The following is a 17,197-nucleotide window of genomic DNA, read 5'->3' on the forward strand; positions in this document are numbered from 1 at the left end:
TGTCCAAACACCCCAGCAGGCTTATACTGAAAGTGACCGGCAATGTACACAATTTGCAACTGTATGGAGTAAATGGCAGCGTTAAAAGTGAAGGCATCACAGTAATAATGATTGCACGATGGCAGACAGCCGTCCTCCCAGTCCAGGTACCTTGGAACCAACTACATCTCTAAAGCCACTCAGCTCAAGAGGGTCATACATTAGATTTAAACAGTTCATTTATTTGCTGCTGCTTATTTCAACTCCCAGCACCTTTCTTAGCAGCCATACATCTTTTTAACATCTGTAAGGAATCAGATTATAGTTTCTTAAAAGTGTGGTTGAGATTTTCAAAACTTCAGTTTGTGCTTCTAATTTGAAGGATGGTAGACTTAGCTGTCATGTCTCTGGGCAAGAGATGGGTGCTGGCAGGTGGCCAAACTTCTGAATGAAGTCAGGCTGGGCTCGGACCAAAGCTTCCTCGTCTATGTATACCGCTGGCCTCCTCGCAGTGACAAAGTACTGGACCTTCCTCAAGGACCAGCCAAAGACGAACATCAGCAGGCCACACACGGCTGCCGTGGACCTGCCTACTCCAGCGTTACAGTGAACATAGACGCTGTGACCGTTGGTCAGGAGACCGTGAAGCAAGAATACAGCCTGAGGAAGCATCCTGATGCGACCTGGGGAAGAAAACACACCATATATTGGTTAATCTCTTCACAATGCATGTGTTACCTTTTCTATGGGGTTAAATATACAGTATGTACTCTTTCTATTTACACTGTACCCATTGTAGTTTTTAACCCAACAATATACTCAAAAGGTAAATGTTGGATTAAATCAGGATGAAGAACAAGTTATATAAAAGGGTCATATTATGAAAAAAGCAACTTACTGTACAGAAAGTGTCTGAAATGACTAAAACAACTTCTTCCGTTCTACATTTTTATCTGGCCGAGATTTGACCTCAGATGCCCTTCATCATGACACACCCCTCCCATTTATCTGGGCTTGTGAGAACACTGTGAGAACCACTTAGCTGATGAGGTGCCTGAAATATCTACAAATAAAACAACAAACAAAACAAACTACAACACAACTCAACCCTGTAACTTTGTTGGTAGATGCGTAGGACGGGAAATACTTATTCAAGTTACCCGTTTATATTCAGAAACATATACCAGTTCATAGAAATATTATCCAGCTTCCCAATCATTATTTCCACCCAACTTGAATTTGAACTTGAAGTGACCTTGGGCCTGTGACGGACTGATGATCTGTCCAGGGTGTACCCCTGCTTTTTGTCCAGATATAAGAGCCAGCAGATCCCTCTAAAGAGGAACAAGTCTTGATGGATGGATGGATTAGGGCTGGGCGATATGGACCAAAAGTCCTATCTGGATATTTTCTAGCTGAATGGCAATACTCGATATATATCGATATTTTTTCTGTGCCATAATTAGGGTTTCCCCCAAAGCATTATAGCATAGCATCTCTGTTAGCTTCATCTTTTCTGAGGCAAACCCTTAAAAAAACAGTCAGTTTTAATACAAAGCCTCGTGCCAAATGTCACACAGGTTCCTTTATTAACAGAGGTCTGCACAATATCAACATGTATAAAACAAATTAAATATAAATAAACTGCCTGCATATATAGAATAAAAAATGCTTCTTGAATAAAATAAAACAAATATCCCTTTCCTGCATAACAATTAAATTAAAATACACTGTGCAATTAATACAATGTAGACAATAACAGGCAGACTTTTTCACTGAGGTTGACAGTTGTGCAAATAACAAAAAAAATGTGCAAATCTCAAATAAAACATTCAAGTCAATTTGTCACAAAATAAGCTATATCAAAATCATTAAAAAAAGAATGTTTTTTTTAAATAATCGATATAAACGATATTGTCTCGTACCATATCGCGTTTGAAAATATATCGATATATATTAAAATCTCGATATATCGCCCAGCCCTAGGATGGATGGATGGATGGATGGATGGATGGATGGAAATAGAGCCACTCCTTAGAAGAGGAAGAAGAGCACAGCTGAATTTTTGACTCCGCCCCCTAAAACCTCCACGTTAAGCACTATGGACCATTGATTAGAAGAGAACTATATAGATAGTTTCATAATTATTTTATTACATTATAAAACTGGTTGATATGAACACAGTTCTTAAGTCAAAAAAAGGAGCTGAAAAAGGAGCTGTTGTGCTTTATCTCTGTGATTTTCTGATCAAAAACATTTCATGAAAATCTGAGGAACATCCATCCTTTGTGTACTCTTCCTCCAATTCACTGTCATGGGATCTGCTGGAGCCTGTCCCAGCTGTCTACCGAACAACCCGAACAAGTCGCCAGTCCATCACAGGGCCACATAAAGAAAAACAACAATACATTCCTGTGGATTTATGTTGTCACTCACTTGTAATTTCTCACATGATATACCTGATGTGGGAGGAAATCCAGAGAAAACCCACACAAGCATGAGGAGAACACGCACACTCCACACACAAAGACCCTTGCTAGGATGTGAACTGGGATTCTTGTAGTTGTAATAACCACCAAGTCACACGTTTTAGATAATCTATTTACAATCTACCCTTATTTGTGAGATCATTTCACATCTGTTCCTAAGACAAGTATAAAAGCTCTCCAGGCTTCTCCTCTGCATACCTGACCTGCTCTGAGCTGATGAAAGTAAATATGAACAAGTACGCCTCAAGCCGTACCCATATCTAAAATGTGAATTTATCATAATAGGTGTAGGGGTAGTGGTATCATTATGAAGAGACCTGAGGATTCAAAATATGATTACATAAGACTTTCATCAGTTGTTTGCATTCATCTCCTTTACTTTAAATTAATTGTGGAAGCATAAGTCGCTTTCATGCCCATTAGACACTGCGCTGTTTGAATATTTCTGATTTGCAGCCACTGTTAGCTATTCCTTTGTGTATTGTTTTCTTGTATAAAATGAGTTCTTTAAATTGCTACAGGTAGCATTAATCCTTGTTGATTTTTCAGACTTTTGAAATATTTAAATAGACCTTCATTTCCCTTTTGAAAGTAAGAAACACAGTGCACTGGCGGGTTTTAGGAGTTGGAACTTCAAATGAAGAAAGAAAGGAGTGAAATAATTACTTTTGGTAATAAAGAAGGAAGGGTAAGAATCTGTGATTACCTCAAAAAACTCATTAATCACCGTGTGAAGAACCTTGATCTGATCCTTGATGAGGCTTTTAATTTCAGAGCAAAAAACGAAAACTGTCATCTTCCCGATACCTTAAAAGTATAGTCAAAATGAAGAACATTATGTCAAAGAAGGATACGAAAAAGCTCAACCATGCTGTTATTTCATGTAAGGCAGATAACTGTAATGCGCTTCTTGCTGACCTCTCCAACAAGAGCACCAGACATCTACGACTCCTTCCAAATGCTGCAGCAAGAACACTGACAACCAGCAGGCAGAGGGGGCACACCGGTCCGTGACTTAGACACACTGGCTTCCAGTTCAACACAGAATTCAGTTTAAGGCTCTTCTTATCGTCTATAAATCTCTGAATGGTCAGGGCCTGAATTATATCCATTTTTATACGGACCTGCAAGGTGTCTCAGATCTGCAGGGACCGGTCAGCTGCTGGTCCCCAGAGTTCAGACCAAACAAGATGAAATGGCTTTCAGTTGTTGTGCTACCCTCGGCTGGAACCAACTCCCCGTGGAGCTTCAGTTTACCTCAAATCTATCAGGCTTTGGAACAGAAATTAAAGACTTTGCTTTTCTTCAAAGGCTTTTCATTTTCTTTTTTAATATAACTATATTAATAAGGCATTTAATGTAAACACCTTCATCCTTTTCTTGTTTTGATGTGTTTTTTATTCTGATATTTTTTCCTTTTTTCATTTTAGCGGTGTTACATAGGAAGTGCTGGCATTGCAATTGCATTCTGACTGCGATTCACTTAAGAGAAGAAAGAAATGAGCTAAAAAGCCTTATCAAGAATAACAATGAAGGTGTTTTACGTGTAGAGTGACATGCAAAAATGTGAACAGTCCTGCTGGAGATAATGACCCAGAAAACTGTTTTTTATTGTACTGTTTTCTTTACTTGTTGCAGTTGGAGGGATATTGTTTTGTTTTGTATTTTCCTCTTTTTTTTTTAGCTCTGCGATTGTAAATGCAGTGACAGCTTTCAGATGAAGCCTCAGAGCACTGGGAGGTGCCTGCTTAGAAAAAGTCGATGTACGACAAAGAATGTATCAAACAAGCCACATTACTTCACACAGTCGGATAAATGTTGTTTGTAATTTTTACCAGGCTGCATTTCATTTGCTCTCCTGATGGATGCAGAGTAGTCAGGTTTCTGCCATACAGTATGTGTATGAAACTCTGCTCACCCTCTGTGCTCATGTCGGGCGTCGGCATCCAAACATACACAAGGCCGGAATCTTTGTAGAGTTGCATCATGGTTTCGGGGGTCATGGTCTCCTCGGGGTTGCGCCTGCATCCGTGGGAGTTGTTCACCACGTCCCAGTCCGTCTGGAAGTTCATCACGGCAGTGATGCCGAGCTCCCGCTTCATCTTGATCGACACGTGCTCCACCTGTCGAGGGCAGCTGCCCAGCCACACACGTGGCAGCACCCTAGGGCCGAATACACTTCTATCAGCCAGTTAAGTCACCAGCACAGTTAATTATGCATTCATATATATGCTTTATTTATGAGTCATCTTGAAATAAAGTCACAGAGGTTAAAAAACAGGAATGTGATGATGGAAGAGACCACACAATCCCGAGTTCCTCCTGGGCAAATGGTCAACTTCAGAAAAAGCACAGGAAAGCTGGCCCTAAAAAGCCGTCACTAATAAGTAAAAGGTTTCACCTTTGTTCTTTCTCCCACCCTCCCTCATCTCTCCCTCGGAGCACTGATACTTCATTGACCTTTTGGTCCTTGAATTTTCCCCCTGACTGCTGTGGTTTGAGACAGGCTCCATTTAGTGCTCATCAGTATGCGCAAAGTCAACAATCTCAGGAGGCGACACACGGAAGACGGGACGGAGGCTGTTAATCACAGACGTCCCAGAGTGGCGTTGTCGTGGAAGTCTGCGGTCTCACCAGGCTGTCACATAACCAGTTTGGAGTTTTCAACCCATAAAAAGAAAAGCATTACCATAAGCTCATCTAATTTATTTAAGTCCCAGAAATATTAACAGTTTTTCTTTTTTATCTCATTTTCAATACATTGACTGTTTTCTTTCTTTGTTAACTTCTTTTATGCATCATCAGCTTGCCAGTTGAAAAATATTTGTCATGTTTGTTGCTCTACTTTTATATTAAATGTTGACTCAAACTGGGAAACATCGATCGAAATACATTGTAATCTAAAAAGATGCAAAGTCACTGGCTCGCCTCCTCTAAAAAGGAGCACGATGAATGAATCACCTGTAGGGGAGAAGGTGAAAGTCTTTTTAAATCCTGTTATGACTTACTGCAGAGAATGTGTATCATTCCTGAGGCTAAACGGATGAAACTGAGAAACTAATTTAGAGCTATAAATAGCCAAGTCACCAAGGCACTTGCTACCAAACACAGGTCCTTGGCACGAGCCTTGTAAGGTCTTTTGGACACCCACTGAAACCTGATGATACCAGCCACATATGCTCATTCTTATGCAAGTTGACTGCTCACTGCCCGAGGGATCAGGGGCTCATTTGTGCTGCGCCTGCTATGCCATGACACTGAGCGTGCACCCTGCAAAAATAGGCCACGGGTGAGTTGATTTGGTGCACACCGTACTGATGTGTAACAAAACATGCGTGGATCCTACGAGCAAAGCTTTCTTTAGCTGTTAAGGACTTGGCATCTAGTGCAGTCCTCCAAACATGTCTGTCAGCACTGCACTTGCTCATAACAGCAATGAATAGCAATGTATAAAACAGCAAAACATGATGGTGGACTCTTTTTCTTCAAATGTTCGTCCTCAGTGTGGTTGAACTGGGGGCTGACGTTTGTTCTCTGTCGATAACACGTGCAGATACAGCTCAGTGAAAATAAAAATGTCATTTTCACATTTGCTCCAGAGAAAAGGTTAGGGATCATCATCACTTTGATATTATTTCATCAAATCTATCTCCACAAATCCACTTATATCTGAATCAGGGGCTGTGTTGTCATGCAATGATGTTTCTTTTCACAGACAGAAGACTAAAATCTATGCTTGTCGGATTAGAGTCAAAGTCAGCGTTTCAGTTGACACCTACAGTGCAGTCGACCGGCTGCTCAGATCTCGCCATCCCAAGAAAATCTGCAGGGGATTTAATTAACAACAGGGGATTTTGTGTGGAATGTTTTTTAAACACAGATTGCAACTGTATTAACTGAATACTGAAAACACAACATTTTAGTTTTGTAGTCAATATTCAGTATTATTGTTTAAAAATTCAAAAACATGTTAGAGACAGAGCTTTTTAGTTTTTACCTCTATTCTAACCAAAGACTGCAGTTTTGAAAGCAAAATCTCTTCTCAATTCAAATGCAGGAGCTGATTTGGGATTGTCTTGCTGAATTAAGCAAGACCTTTTCTCAGTGTGCACTCACACGGGGACAATCCCTGAGCCCTGAAGCCTGGTTCATCTGGCTAGTCTGACTGCTGTGTGCTCAAGCATGGCTGGAGCAGGTGGGCTTGGGCGTGGTACGGTAGCACGTGTGCGTCAGCAATAGTGTCAATGCAACATGATGTGTAGATGCGACAATTCCTCACAACAATAGTTTGACAACATAGATGTGTGATCCAGAAATTCAGAAACTGGTAAAAGCTGGATGCCGACTTTCACATTTTGAATAATCAGATTATAAAACAATTTTCCGGGTCACATTGGCCACACAGAGCTTGGCAGTGGTATTCAACTTGTTTTTAACCTGTTTTTGGATACAGAAACTGAAGAAGACCTCGACCTCGAAACTGAAGAACACCTCATCATTGCAATTTCTGATGCCGCTGTTGTGAGAATAGTCAACAGAGGATGAAGGCAGCTGAGGATCATTCAAATGATTATTGAGAGGCTAAGCCCTTATGTAATGCAGGAATGCATGATGGGTAAGTAGTGTTATTGCACAACTCCATTATATTAATGAGCCCAAAAACAGCTGGAAATAGATGTTGATGACTTTAGATTGACCAGTTACTTCACATCCAGCGCTACCAGAGATGTGAAAATGCCCAAAAAGCGTTTCCATTACACTTTTGAGATGAATTGGATAATCAGCACGTCTGAAAAACCACCTCCTAAAAGCGTAAAAAAGGTTTTTGCGATATTTGACCTTTTTTAAAATTAGATGCTTTTCCATTACAGCTTTTTCTATGTGATATTCTAGGGGTAATGGAAAAGTGACTACTATCTGTTTTTCAGACTTTTACTTGTAACTTTTACTTGAAAGCACACATACATTAACTGTACTGAAAAATGTCGTGTCTTTGCATGCTTAATGACACTTGGTCTCAGAGATGATAAAATCATCAATGCAATGGGGAATTTTTCATTTCCGAAGGCTGCCCTGACCAATTTATCATATTAGATTTAAATATCCTATCAATTTTTCACCATTTTTTTGAAAAACATATTCCTCATATATCAGGAAAATAATAAAAAATACAGTTTTACACCATTTTCAATTCAATCTTTCTTTCACTGTGTTTTATATTATTGCAATTAATTACCGGTACAGTAATGTCATGCAAAATGAGAGACAGGTGGCTGTCTCAGGTGCATTTTATATGTAAAATTACTGCAAAATGAACACACTATTAACAACATTTGGTTCTTGTTTATATTTTGAGAAATAGTGTTTCATTAAACTTACAAAAATATATAGAATCTCTTCCAGGCAGAGTGATAATATTCATCCATCCATTATCTATACCCGCTTTATCCTTTGCAGGGTCACGGGGGTCTGCTGGAGCCTATCCCAGCTATTTTCAGGCGAGAGGCAGGGGTTACAGGGTTAGAGTGATAATAGTGATAATAAAAAAAGGAAGCTTTAATTAAGGATACTAATGTAAATTCTGAGATCAAAGATTAGATAAAAGTTCATTTGAGCGTAACAGAGACTAATTTAGTCAAACCTGGCTCGGAGTTGTTATGAGCTGCCACTCAAAACACTTATGTAACTCAGCATCTCTTTCCAATACTTCTGTGAATAAGAAGGATATTTGAGAGAAAACTAATACTTAAGAGAATTAGAATGACTTTCTCCTTCATGCAGAATAATCATCAATCATCTAAACCCTCGAGTTGCCTTGAAAGTAAAGTAAATTCTCCAAGGCTGAGGAGGTGAGAATAAAACTGCTTGCAGGTCACGTTTTGAAGCTGACAGTAATTGTAACTAAATATGGGGCAGAAAGGTTAGAAAACAAATGACTGAACAGACATCAGAGAGGGGACTGAAGCTTCATTTCCCTGCCTTGCAAGAAAGGGATGTCAGAACTGTAAATTGAACAATTTTCATCAGGAAAGGGCAGCTGGTGTGTCAGAGTGTATTGAAGGAGAAAGTTCTCTGGCAGATTTAATATCAGAACAAAGCAGAAACTCAACTTGCAGGGAGGAAACGCAGCAGATTTACACTACAGCCTTTTTTTTTATTTCTAAGGAACACTGCTTATGCTGCATGAGAAGAAAGTATGATGCAATCTTCAAGATTTGTTAATGGAACAGTACGACAACCACAGGCTGTGTTTCATTTAGCCGCTCCTCTTATCTATTTGCCCACGTTTCCCGCCTTCCCTCACACTGTAAACTACAACATAAAAGCAACACGCTGTAAAAGAACTCTTAAAGTCAATACATTCGAATTTGGTACAGAAACTAATTTGTCCAAGAACACGTCATTAATCTTCTGTATTCTTGGGTAGTCAGTCTACAGTGTGAACTCTGACAATCTCGATCCTCCAGAAAGAATATACAAGTCGCACAAGTATTGAGACAGTAACAGAAGTGTTAGATTTTGCCTTTATCCACCATCAAAATGGATTTGAAATGTAACAATCAAGTTGAGTACAAAGTGTAAACTCTCAGCTTTAGTTTAAGAGGCTTGACAAAAAGTATGGTATTCATCTTTTAGACGTTCTAGCCAGTTGAAATGACACACCTTCATACTTGGGGGGTTCAAATGTATTTGAACAAAGTGGAAGAACTGATGTTTGAAGTCCTGACTTTCCTCCCCGGAGACACTTTGTCAGGACTTCACTGCAGCCACCTTCAGGTCCAGCTTGTTTTTTGGACTTTCTGTCTTCAGTTTTGTCTTCACTAAATTAGAAAACTTTACTGGTTGTTGAGATCACATTACTCTCTTGAAGAAATTCCACATATTTGTTTTCCAGAAGTCTTGAGTTGCTTCATTATCCATACGTGCTGGGACGCGCCACTGAATGTGTGCAGTTTAGTTCAACACACCCCAGAAGTCATCTGTCCGACTCTCTCATCATCCACATCATCAACAAACAGCAGTCAGCCTGTCACATCGGCAGCCAGATAACCCCATACCATGACACTGCCTCCACCGTGTTTGACACTTCATGCGGTCTGGTTTATTTTGGTTTGATCTGTCCAGATAATCTGATTCGTCAACAGAGGAGGCTGTTTTTTAGAGGTTTTCTGGTAGTTTAATCTGACTTTCTTGTTCAAGATTCTGACAATCATACACACCGACCTTCTCCAAAGCAAGCTTGGCTTCTGCAGAGACTATGAAGGGATTTTTGATCATCAAGGAATGATTCTGCAATCATCCAGTTTAGACCCTTTATCTGCTTCATTGTTTTGAAGTAATGAGAAAATGGTTTACATTTACTCCACTCACTTCTTTTCTTACTTAAGAATAGTCAAATACTTTTGAGCCTTTGAAAATTGGAGGTACTTTGCTTTAAATTGGTGTAATTCCTAAATGATAAGGAAAACTTCTAAACCAAAACTGACAGTCTACACTTTGATCATGCTATTGATTTATTTAAAATATATTGTGGTTGTGTGTTTAAGCAATTGTCAAACTCCAGATACTTCTGGACAGAACGGTATCTACTGAGACTTACCACAACTGTCTAGACCCGTGATTCCCAACCCCCGGTCCCCGGACCGGTACCGGTCCGTAGAGCCGTTACTACCGGGCCGTGGAATGGCTTGTGTTCTGATCATAATTAGGGCTGCAGCGACGTTGTCGACAAAAAGCGATAATCAAAATTGTCTGCAATTGTCACCAGACGGTTTTTTCCCAATGGAGTGAGGCATCTCACTTCACTTCACCTCATACAATCTCTGCCCAGAGCCGCGTGTCAGCGCAGCTTTTTTTTTTTTTTTTTTTCTTTTTTGCGTCTCCCCGCACCAGACGACTGCGCTCACTGATCAATACTGCAGATGCTGATCAATGATGAGCAGGGGTCCGTTTCACAAAGCAGGTTTAGTGAAAACTCTGAGTCTGTTAACCCTGAAATGAGGGAAACTCTGAGTTTTCCGTTTCACAAAGGGAGGTAACTCAAACCAGAGAAAGAGAGGTAACTCTAGCCTGTTTCACAAAGAGAGGTAACTTAAGCTCTCGGTCAGTTACTGCAGTAACAGACGCTCTGAACCTAACCTGGACCAGGTTTATGTCAATGAACCTCGAGTTTCTCTGCGTCTCCGCCTCTTTCAGAGCCGCACGCACATTTGATTTCCTCATTCATTCAGTCAGCAGGCGAGTTTTTTTTTTTTTGTACTTTATTTTTCTATGTGACAGCAGGCGAGTTTTGGCGAAGTTCTGCCGTCTGTCATTAAAAACAGAGTCAGATATTAGAAGTCCATTGTCACGAACATGGCATGTCCTTTTGATGAAGACACAATTGATGAAGGTGCAGAATTAATGCGCAGAGAATTAATTATTCGTCGGGAGATGGTTATCAGACCACGTAATACATGTACATTACAGTACATAGTCTAATTACAGGCAAAGCAATATGTGTTAATCCTTTATTTGTTATAATTTTGATGATTGAATTGTTTAATGATTTCATAATATATTCAAATTTTTTGAGATTTTTTATTTGGGGTTTTCATAAACTGTGAGCCATAATCACCAAAATTATAACAAAGGCTTGAAATATCTCACTTTGCATGTAGTGGGAAATAATATTTGTTTCACCTTAAGTTGAATTTACTACGAATGAAGTTTTGCAATATATTCAAATTTTCCGACCTCCACCTGTATATTATTACATGAATAAATAAGAGCATAATACAGGGGTCTCCAACTCCGGTCCTGGAAAGACCTATCCAGCATGTTTTAGGTGTCTCCCTGCATGAATGACAGCAGCAAAGTTGAATAAAATATCTATTTTTCATTGAAGTACCCATCTTTCTCGTGTTTATTATCATTTGCCACATAATTAAAGCAACCTCATACTAAATTTAAGAAAACAATTTTTGCATTTTTTTGTCATATAATTTCATCCAAAACTTGTCGAAATGTGTTTCTTTGAGTGGCAGCCCTGTCATGGCTTGGCGGACAATAAGTTCTGGTACCTGACCGGACTGAACAGCGCCATGCACAGGTGCTGTATGCAGGTTAGGTTCAGTCAGCTGCAGAGATGAGCGGACCTCAGCAAACCTCCATGAGCCGTTTCTTTACTAGTTGTTCGAGTAAAAGAAATAGTGATGAACAAGTGGAAAATCCTACCAAAAAGAAAAGCAAAAGCTTTAATCGCAAGTACGACATTATGTATATAAAATACGGATTTGTTGCAACGGGCGATTTGGAGGCGCCAAACCCACTATGTATTTTATGTGGAGAAACGCTCGCCAACGAAGCAAAAGAAGCCATCCAAGCTTCAAAGACACTTAAATACAAAACATCCTTCTCTCAAAGACAAACCAGTGGAAGGAAAAAACGTGACTTAGATTTGCAGAAGCAAGTTTTAAAGGCCACAACATCAGCTAACGTCGCTGATGATAGCCTGCATTTTAAAATGCATTGTTTTTTTCTAAAATGTTTATTAAAATTGACATAAATTGTCAACCGGTCCCTGAGCTTTTTGTTTATACTTCTGCTGGTCCTCGGCACAAAAAAGGTTGGGAACCCCTGGTCTAGACGACCACTCGGCTACTTCTCCTGAACCTCTACATGTGAGGACATTGCTAATTTCACCATAATGTTGATTTTGAGGCCAATAACTTTGGTACAATTTCTAAATGATCTTAACTTAAACAATTTTACCTGTTGGACATTTGCAGCTCATAAATACACCATCATGCAGGGACTGTTTTTACCTACCTGGAGAAATGGATGGCTTTCTGACCCGCCACCCTGAAGTAAAAGTTGGTGGTGTGTCTCATCTCATCCGTGTGTCCCGTTTGCTCAATCCAGTGGCCAATCGGGTGGCAGTACACTCCATCCACCACATTCCTGTCATCGTATGAACAACACCTGTCATGGCTCGGACCGCTACCTGGTGACAGAGAAACCAACTTTAATGCACATTAGTGAAGACAACCATCAGAGCGCGTTGTTAACTACCACCGTCTTTCTATTTATTTTAGGTGCTCCTCTCAGTTATCTACTTAGGTGTCTTAAATATACTTTTAAAGCTGTAGTACTTCCAGTTTATGCAGCGTATACCCTTGTTTTCAAAAGGTGACACAAATTCCTGCAGTCTTTTGGTCAAAATATCACGGAACTATCGTACGGCTGTTCCCTTCGAGATGAACGGATACTTTTATTGATCCTTCACGGCCACGGGAACCTATGATGCTACAGATGCAGCAACGTTATTCAGTAATCCCACACAGGAATAAGTTTGATTTGATTTGATATGTTTATTTGGTCACGTTGTAGAAGTCAGTAGTACAAAGTTTTTTGCATGTAGATCAAGCAAGGACCAAAAGGTGTAGACTGAAGCCAAAGCTTATTTTGTCTACCCTTTTAACACATTGTCAACGTCCCACTATAGTGCAAGATTTGAAAAAACAAAACAAAATAATTACATGAAAAAAAAGGAGTTTATATATATACATATATATATATATATATATATAATAATGACTTGGATTTATATAGCGCCCTTCTAGGCACCCAGAGCCCTTTACAGAAATCATTATTCATTCATACACATTCTCACCAGTGGTGGTAAGCTACATTGTAGCCACAGCTGCCCTGGGGCAGACTGACGGAAGCGTGGCTGCCATATCGCGCCAAACGGCCCCTCCGACCACCACCAACATTCATACACATTCAAACACATTCACACGGGGCAAGGTGGGTAAGGTGTCTTGCCCAAGGACACTACGACAGCAAACTGGGACAGAGCGGGATTCGAACAGCCGACCTTCCGATCATTGGACGACCCGCTCTACCACCTGAGCTACTGCCGCCCCCAATATATATGTATATGTATATATATATATATATATATATATATATATATATATATATATATATATATATATATATATATATATATATATATATATATATATATATATATATATATATATATATATATATATATATATATATATATATATATATATATATATATATATATGTATATATATTAGGGCTGGGCGATATATCGAGATTTTAATATATATCGATATATTTTCAAACGCAATATGGTACGAGACAATATCGTTTATATCGATTTAAAACATTTTTTTTTTTTTATGATTTTGATATAGCTTATTTTGTGACAAATTGACTTGAATTTTTTATTTGAGATTTGCACAAATGTTTTGTTATTTGCACAACTGTCAACCTCAGTGGAAAAGTCTGCCTGTTACTGTCTACATTGTATTAATTGCACAGTGTATTTTAATTTAATTGTTACGCAGGAAAGGGATATTTGTTTTATTTTATTCAAGAAGCATTTTTATTCTATATATGCAGGCAGTTTATTTTTATTTCATTTGTTTTATATATTTTGATATTGTGCAGACCTCTGTTAATAAAGGTACCTGTGTGACATTTGGCACGAGGCTTTGTATTAAAACTGACTGTTTTTTTAAGGGTTTGCCTCAGAAAAAAAGGAAGCTAACAGAGATGCTATGCTATAATGCTTTGGGGGAAACCCCAATTATGGCACAGAAAAAATATCGATATATATCGAGTATCGCCATTCAGCTAGAAAATATCGAGATATGACTTTTGGTCCATATCGCCCATCCCTAATATATATATATATATATATATATATATATATATATATATATATATATATATATATTAGAGAAAGAAAGAAACAAAGTAAATAAATAAGAAAAAGAAATAAATGTTGCTCAAACTGGCCTCTCGGCTTAACAGCATCAAGATGTTCATATTTACACACGTGAATACATTCATCCACACACACCAACCAAATAACAGACGCATGCAGTGTTAATCACATTAGAACAGCTTCACGCATATTAAAAAGCTTGAGATCATAATAACAACAAAATATTACTATGCATATAATATGTCACAAGAAAGTACGAGCTATAACATTACTTCTTGCACATCAGTTAATACACATTAAAGAGCCTTATGGTAGCTGGTGGGCAAGCTGAGTCTTATTTTGCCTGGATCAGCCTCCCACTGAAGGTGTTCCTTAGAAACACCTCCAGGCCCTCAAATGGGTTCCTATCATTGTTTTACGCAGCATCCTCGTTCTAGCCACCTGCTCCACACATTCCTGAGTGATACCGATGATGGAGCTCACTTTTTTTGATTAGTTTGTTGACTCTGTTCCCAGATGTACGAGCACCTGTTCACCACACCGGAGAGCAGAGCGTTGGCTACCACGATCTAGTAATAGGAGCATATCACAGGTTTACAGATATTAAAATGATCACAGTCCTCATAAAAGTTTAGACTACTATGACCCTTTTTTCGAGTGCGGCATCCAGTATGTTTTTTTACAGCGCTGTTCACGGCAGATAGTTTCAGTGGAGGAGTCACCCATGTGACTCCGTTCCACCCATCACCCATGTGGTGCCATTCTTTTGACATTTAAAGGAGCTGTATGTAAGAGCAATAATAAAACGAATCATAAAATGACCCCGATATGTCAACAGACATTTAAAAATCATGTTCATTTCAAATACTTATGTCACTGACAACAGCACTCAAGCCAGGATATTCCAGTTTAAAAAGAGGAGTTGCAGCCCTCAACTGATGTTTATGTTGTCATTTTTTGTTTTGGCCTGAAGCTCCACCCTCCACCTATCTCCCAATCACAAAGTCAGTAATGTTTCGGCATCCGGGTTGCCAGCTCGGCTCTAATTATCGCAGCCATGGCAACCTACGTTCCTGCTGCATTCTGCAGCCTACCTGGCAACCTCTGGTCGGGGGGAGGAGGGGGAGGGTACACGCCGCTCAACAATATTTTGAAAGTGACTGCAGTACCAGTTTTGGCCATTTCTTACAGACGGCTCCTTTAAGTTAAAGCTTTGTGCTACTTAAAGGGGACCTATTATGAAAACCAAATTTTTTCTTGCTTTAACATAGTGGTCTCCCCTCAGCCTGCCAACTCAGAGAAGGAGGAAAGCAACCAAATTCTGCAGTGTTTGTACAGCCGCCCGGATGAGCCGTCCAGTGTGATGTGGCTTCTACGAGCCGTTCAGATTCTGCTCCCTTTCGTTACGTAACCAAAATGCGATTTACAGAGGTTGGCTTCCGATGCGTGAAACCCCGCCCACAACTAACTCCGCCGGCCGGAGCTTCCGCCATTTTTAGCGGTGTATCGTGTCATTCAGGCAGCCAATCAGCACAGTGCCTCATTATCATAGCCCCACCCACTCAGAATCCCGCATAGATAATGAGGTTAGAAACTGGGAAGATAAAGACATGGCTCAGAGGCTGAATTTCTAATTTATTTAGCAAAAACAATCAAAAGCTTGTTTTTAAGACATTCAAGGCCTGTTTAAAATAGATATTAGTTGCCATAATAGGTCCCCTTTAATTTAGGTACAGAGGATGCTGCATGGTGCGAAAAAGAGCAGAGGAAATGGAGGGGGAGGCAGGTCTGTCTCTTTTCAGGGTCTCTGATGTCACAGAGCCTTGCAAATAAAAGCAGCTCATGAGTTTTTGATTTGGCAATCACTTCAAACCCCCAATAAATGCTGTCAAGCCGAGAGAAGTTTGTTTTTTCCATGTCTCTTTTAATACTTAAACCCAACACATAAAGAGTCGAATTTTTTTTTGAACAATCCACATGCATATAAAGAATTAAAATGCTGCTTTTCCATTTCATGACTACAGATAGAATCCATTTGCAACATAAATGATTCAAGCTGATCGAGAATTTGGGAAATCACAAGCGTTATTTTACCGCCCTCATGTGGCAGTAAAGCGGTACTGCACCAACACCAAATATGGCACACTTGTTTATTTCTGCCCTTCCACCGGATTCTATTAAATCTTTGTGAGCAGGTTTGCCACCGAATCTCATCTATTTGATCAAATATTTATATACCTTCCCAGATAGAGTTGCCTCTGGCCCTTTTGATGAACTTGAACCACAGTGTGTCTGTGTACGGCTCCGCCAGCTGCACGTCCACGGTGTACAGACAGGGCTCCTCTGGTGACGGGAGCGTCTGCGAGGCTTTCATCCGCACGGCTCTGCTCGGGTCCCAGTGGCCCATCTCCTCCCGAGAGCCCAGGACCAAAACCTCCTCGTCCGAGCACTCCGGGGTGACAATGACGCCGAATCTGAACAACATTGTCGCAGCTGTGTCTAAATTACACGCTCCCAATCGTTATATTTTAACATGGTGAGCTCGTGTTATATTGACCCGTTTTATTACTCACTATTGGACCATGTTTTAAACTCGTCTGGCCCAGACGGCCTCCGTGTTGCAGACTAAAAATATTCGGGTCATGTTTTTCGGAGAACAAAGATGTGTTGGACTGAAAGAGGTCTCACTCCGTCAGAATTCCCCAAACCAATATGCTGTGAGTCAAGTTAACGTTGGCACCAAGGGCTTAAAAAAAACCGCACACAAGTGATTATGGGTTACAATATATTTTATTTTAATTAAAAAGAAGAAGTGTGAGAAAAAAGTTACTTATTTCCCCAGACAACAGCAAAGGTGCCAGTCTCAACTTGGGACTGGCAACTTGTGTCTCAGTGACACACACAATGTCCATTTGCAATGCACTTTATCATGATCATGATCATGAGACCAATGCACTTTATATGTATTCATTAAGGGAGT

General features: G+C 39.8%; 1 protein-coding gene across 1 annotated transcript; it reads right to left on the reverse strand.

The window, feature by feature from the left end:
• Positions 1-273: 273 nt before the first annotated feature.
• On the reverse strand, positions 274-16,876 carry epm2a (EPM2A glucan phosphatase, laforin). Its single transcript, XM_061707166.1, has 4 exons — positions 16,456-16,876; positions 12,279-12,453; positions 4,387-4,631; positions 274-662 (listed from the first exon to the last, which is right to left on the reverse strand). Exons 1-4 carry the CDS (start codon positions 16,700-16,702, stop codon positions 379-381), a joined length of 951 nt encoding a protein of 316 aa, XP_061563150.1. The 5' UTR covers positions 16,703-16,876; the 3' UTR covers positions 274-378.
• Positions 16,877-17,197: the final 321 nt, after the last annotated feature.

The sequence above is a fragment of the Cololabis saira genome, chromosome 18 (assembly GCF_033807715.1).
Source record: "Cololabis saira isolate AMF1-May2022 chromosome 18, fColSai1.1, whole genome shotgun sequence".
Classification (NCBI taxonomy): domain Eukaryota; kingdom Metazoa; phylum Chordata; class Actinopteri; order Beloniformes; family Belonidae; genus Cololabis; species Cololabis saira.

Excerpts from the sequence above, each read along its gene's own strand:
- epm2a (XM_061707166.1), bottom strand. The coding sequence starts at position 16,702 with ATGTTGTTCAGATTCGGCGTCATTGTCACCCCGGAGTGCTCGGACGAG. Across the intron at positions 4,632-12,278 it reads AAAGCCATCCATTTCTCCAG|GGTGCTGCCACGTGTGTGGC; the intron begins GTAGGTAAAAAC and ends ATTCGGCCCTAG. Across the intron at positions 663-4,386 it reads GCCCGACATGAGCACAGAGG|GTCGCATCAGGATGCTTCCT; the intron begins GTGAGCAGAGTT and ends TTTCTTCCCCAG.